At 39.1% G+C, this 5,000-nt stretch overlaps 1 protein-coding gene across 2 annotated transcripts in view; it reads right to left on the bottom strand.

Annotated features, from left to right (window-relative positions):
- LOC137980308 (uncharacterized) overlaps window positions 1-5,000 on the bottom strand; it is a 14,922-nt gene that overhangs the window by 288 nt on the left and 9,634 nt on the right. For both annotated transcript variants that reach the window (XM_068827710.1, XM_068827709.1), the window contains 3 exons: window positions 4,622-4,813; window positions 3,741-3,890; window positions 1-3,533 (listed from right to left, as the gene is read on the bottom strand). The exon at window positions 1-3,533 is cut by the window's left edge. In XM_068827710.1, the coding sequence (XP_068683811.1) occupies window positions 3,348-3,533; window positions 3,741-3,890; window positions 4,622-4,813 (528 nt within the window). In that variant the 3' untranslated portion in view covers window positions 1-3,347. The remainder of the gene's footprint in view (window positions 3,534-3,740; window positions 3,891-4,621; window positions 4,814-5,000) is intronic.

A 5,000-nucleotide genomic window follows, 5' to 3' on the forward strand; every position in this document is an offset into this window, starting at 1 on the left:
CTAATGTTGCCAACTTGACTTTGTACATAAAGTGTAAGGAATCCCATTTGGCAGTCTTAACTACTTCTGTAGTGGGTAATTTGAATGGGATTTGAATGGCAGAGAATGGCGACCCTGGCCACTGCTATGTGAGAGTGAGGACCTCCTGATGCCAACGTACCGGACTTGTTTTTAAACCTCAAGGCTTCCTACCTACGACATACCTCTATTACGGTCTAACTAGCACGAATCGGCTCCCAGTGCAACCAATGCAATTACTCGAAAAGAAGAAGCTCAGATGAGGTATTGGCATGGTGCCATGGTAAATGTGTCAGGCACGGGAACTGAAACGTCCTTGAACGTACCCTACCGATTTGTAAGACCTTCGGTCCTAGCGATTGTTGTGAGTCTAGTGAAGACGGCGAAAACTCAGAGGAGGATACGTATATTGACGAATTTCGTAATGATGATGATGACAGTGACTGGGAAAGGGAACTAGAGAAACAGCAGACTGCACCATTCAGAATGCTTGCATCATAACTCCGGTTAGGATTTTAGCAGCACGGACTGCGATTTCTAACAAACTTCAAAAGTTCCTAAAAGTTGCCACTGGGACTAAGATTTTGTCTAAATTTGGACTCCCTTTCCCCTCCCTTTCATGACCCTATTCGTTCTCTGATATTTCAGCCGTGAATTTGATGGTAGGGTAGAGTTTGTTAGCTTGTTTGATAAAATGGTCCACATTTGCTTTATTGCTTTCCCAAACTGGGAGGAATTGTCATCAACGTATCTTTTCAATAGTTTTTGGCTTGCTACAACAGACAAACTAACGTGATGTTTTCCCGGATTTTCTTTAGCGTTTTTTCCTTCTTCAGTAACTGCACGAATTCTTTCCTTACGCGGAGAAAACTGTTTACAAAGGTTCCCTTTTAATAGTGATTTATATTTATATTTATATTTATATTTATATTTATATTTATATTTATATGTGTGTGGGAATTCAGTTCCGTACGTTTCACGTTGCTCTGTAGATATCCTTCTGTCAAACTTAAACGGAAATCAGACCTCATATAGAGCATGAGTCCTCCACCACGTATATTTCTGTCAATCGTGAGAAAGCGAAAGCCATCAATCATGTATTGAATGTTGGGAAGAGTTTGGCCTAACTTTGTTTCCGAGATTATTAAGATATCGAAGAAACCCGACCGTAACCAATGCCGTATCTCATAAAACTTGTGTCCTGCAATACTGTTGGCGTTGATAGGACCAATCTTACAATGTTCATGAACTCTTTAGTGATTTTCTAAAAGATACGAGAGCGGTGGCCATTGTTGATTTGCTCATGCCAACTGACTTCTTCATGAACACACTTCTATCATTTCCAACTCCTTGCAGATCGTCATTAAAGAACGAATCACTTAGTTTGGGCAGTGAACAAAAAGAACACTGCCAATCCAAGTGATGCTGCTCTATGTAATATTTAAAGATATGCTTTCGCATAGCGATACACCTCGCATGAAACCAACGATCACATTCTGAACACAAAATGGCGTCCTGGTTGCTTCGTACATTCCGATTACATTCACCACAAGGACCCGGGTTTGGATCAATGTCTCCAGAAAGATTGATCAGGTGAAACAATCAAGCACCATCCACATCATATGGCACTCGGCTTTGCAGAAACGCCCGTCTTCCGCGACGAAGTCGAAGTTGTAATAGAAGACGTCAAAATGTGGTAAGAACATCAGTGGCACACGTGACTGTGTAATTCTTGCCACATTTTGACGTCATCTGTGATCTGTTACTGAACAGACGCACACCAACATGGAATCTATTTCTTACAAGTATGTAAAACAAAAATGAAATATGAAAAAAAAACAAACAAACAAACAAAAACCAGTAAACGTGGGAAGGCTGGAGATGCAAAACTTTTTATGTCGATTGACAAACGATGAAAGTCCCCGTCCCTTGGGGAACCAAAGCGTTACTGACCATAAATCCCCAAAAGAAACTTTTTCATGGCTTTTAGAAACTAATAAAGAAAGTTTTACTATTTTGTTACTTTTACCTACAGAAAATAAGTTTGTATTCTAATTAGTGGCCACAGTGTTCATGAACATTAAAGGTTTCTAAGCATTCTGTGCGACGCCCCGTTTTGATGACAGAGGAGAAGTTAAGACCAGAAGTCTTCGCAATATCTCTGTACGATTTAAATATTTTAGGGTAATTTATGTTATAATGTACATTGCTTATTTTTACATTGGGTTATAAATGTGAGCCAAGCTCAATCTCGTCTTTGATAAAGACAACTCGCCGTGTCCTTCCGAATTTGCTTCGTGTTGTTATAAATTGATAGCATAAACCGGTGTTTTCTCTAATCCATCAATGGAATCTGTTTTTATTTCAGGTTCAAAATTAGTGACTGGTTCAATGAGATAATCAGCACGTTAAAGAGAGAGTGCAGCCATTTGGTTGCTCTAGCACACGCAATTCAAAAGAGAATTTTAGGTTCATATTGGTTCATAGGATTTCGCGATGCTCTCCGGCGATACTCATTGAAGCAAACCGTTTGCAGGACCAACCATGCAGCTACGCGCATTTTAAACTTTCAATTGGTTAATACTTTAAAGTCATTGGCTTAACTTGTCGTCGGTCGTCAAGGTTGGAGATTACGCAAGTTGTGATCTAATATCTCGCTTTGATGAAGATACGATTGTTAGTATAGCATCACGCTGTAAACAATGAAGTTCATTTGTTGACGTGACATGCACCTCTTCAGAAAGAACTCTTACGTTCTGTTAAAATCAGTGTAATATGCTCGCACAGGTCTTATTAGATTTTCATTTTATGGAATTGGAGGTTGTGGTCGATGACTCATACCACGGAAAAAATACCACCCTGACTGGAGGAAACAGCTGTCTTGAGTCCAGTGAGTCTCTTAAAGTAAGGGTAAAAAATCCATGAGGACCCGTTTTAAATAAACTACGTAAAAACAAATGTCACGATGCACTTACAATTTCTTCTACCTGAATATGTTAATGATTCGAAGAAGCCGTGTGAAAGAGCGCTGGCCATAAGCAATATCTGTATTCTCACCATTTGAATTATTATATGCGATTATTGCTCGGCATTGCTTGGCAGTAGCAATGTGTTATTTCTAATCTTTAACGTTCATCTTACGAAATCTTTATTTCAATAGGAAAATTTTTTCCTTTAAAGCCATGCGTTATGAGATTACGTATTTTAACTCTAAAAAATACTCTTACTAGAAATAAACTGGTTAAACAACCAGGGTAGAGCTTGAATTCCCGAAATTGCGTTTCACATAAAAAAGTAAGAACGTTATGGTAAAAGTTAAATAAACCGCTTTAGCCTGTCGGGCATGACCAATAATGAAGGTTGCATGTCTTCTTCTCCTGCGGCGTTAGACGAAAGAGTTTGGAGTCCCCTTTGCAGTTGCATATGTATTTCCGTTTGTTTGAGGAAACCGTTGACACAAGGTTATACTCTTGAGCGAAGTTTGTGGAACAGGTTACACCAATTATTCTTGATCCCTGCAAAAAGGATACAAAGATGAACATGAGAGACGATATCAGACATACCATATGGTAGCAAGAAGCAGCGACCTTTTTTTCTCGAATTTCCAAATCTTTCGGGAATTAAATTATGGTTCTTTTGTTTTGATGAGCAAACAATACGATTCGGGCGATTATGGTCATTTTGTTGTGTCTGAAGGGGTTAACTCGTCTTGACATACTTACTACTGACTCAGCTACGCTAGCGTCTGCAACTTTATCGTCCCCATTCGTAGTAAATCCGGTTTTAACATCGTATTTGCATTGACTAAGGTCTCCTTTACCGTTCAATCCCGGTGCAACACTCGGACCTGCCACCTTGCTGACGTTGGTGATCTAGCAAGTTGAAAATGAAGAACAATCCTTGGATCGGACTTACTAAGAGTAACAACCTTAAACTTATTATGAAGGTGCTCACTCTTTTTGGCGTGGTTGTTTCCTGAGGTCTCTTCGCTGGTAACTTAAAGGTGAAAGGACGTTTAAAGTGGCAAATGCATTTTTTGTTATCCAAGTTACAATATGTACAGGTCAAAAGATCGCAGATTTTGCCGCACGAGAGGTTAAACAAGAGTTGTTCAGAAATAATGCTATGGCAGAAGATATTTAAAGTTCATTTGATCATGGGTGGCCGTAGCTTTGGAGTAACTTGTTTTGAAGATGAGTTACTTAAGAAATCTACTAAATTCGTTCAGTGTAAAGAGGGTGCTTTAGTGGGTGAATATTATTTTGAAAAGTCACACTCGTGATCTGTTTCTAGTGCTACTTCGTACATGTAAAACAAAACCCAGTACCTTACGGGAGAAAATTCCGGGCTTTTCGACGAGTAGTTACCTGATTGCCTTATGTCGTTTTACGTTGAATTTTAAGCTAAATTTCACGGTTTAAAGAGGATATTATGTGGGTATGGTTAGTTAATGACTTCGGCTGCTCGAGGATAAAATAGAAAAGAATATAATAGACTGGAATAGAATGGAATGCAATGGAATGGAGTGAGATGGAGTGAATTGAAATGAAATTAAATGGATTAGAATGAAATAGTTTTCTGAGCACGAGGTGAATCTGCTTACTTTATTCACAAGTTCCAGCTGGGTGGCGTTGACTGCACTCCACATCGATAACCACGAAGCTGTGATCTGTTCTTGCAGTCTTTTACCAGTAGAGTTCAATGAGAACCACATTCGAGTCAACTCATTCTTCATTTCTCGGAGGGAATTGTTAAATGACATCCGAAGGGGTTGTACGTCGCCGTAATGTTTTATCTGTGTTTTTTCAAATTGAAAAAAAAAGGTCTTGCTGTAATCAAGACTCTTCTGATTGCAAGGGTCACGGTTAATATCTGATATCAGGGATCAAACTGTTGCAGAATCGGAAACAAATATGAACAAAATTTAAAAGCGTTCATGTTTCAAGTTCGTAAGTGTTAGACTGCAAGACTAAGCTAAGTTG

Source organism: Montipora foliosa, chromosome 12 (assembly GCF_036669935.1).
Source record: "Montipora foliosa isolate CH-2021 chromosome 12, ASM3666993v2, whole genome shotgun sequence".
Taxonomy (NCBI): domain Eukaryota; kingdom Metazoa; phylum Cnidaria; class Anthozoa; order Scleractinia; family Acroporidae; genus Montipora; species Montipora foliosa.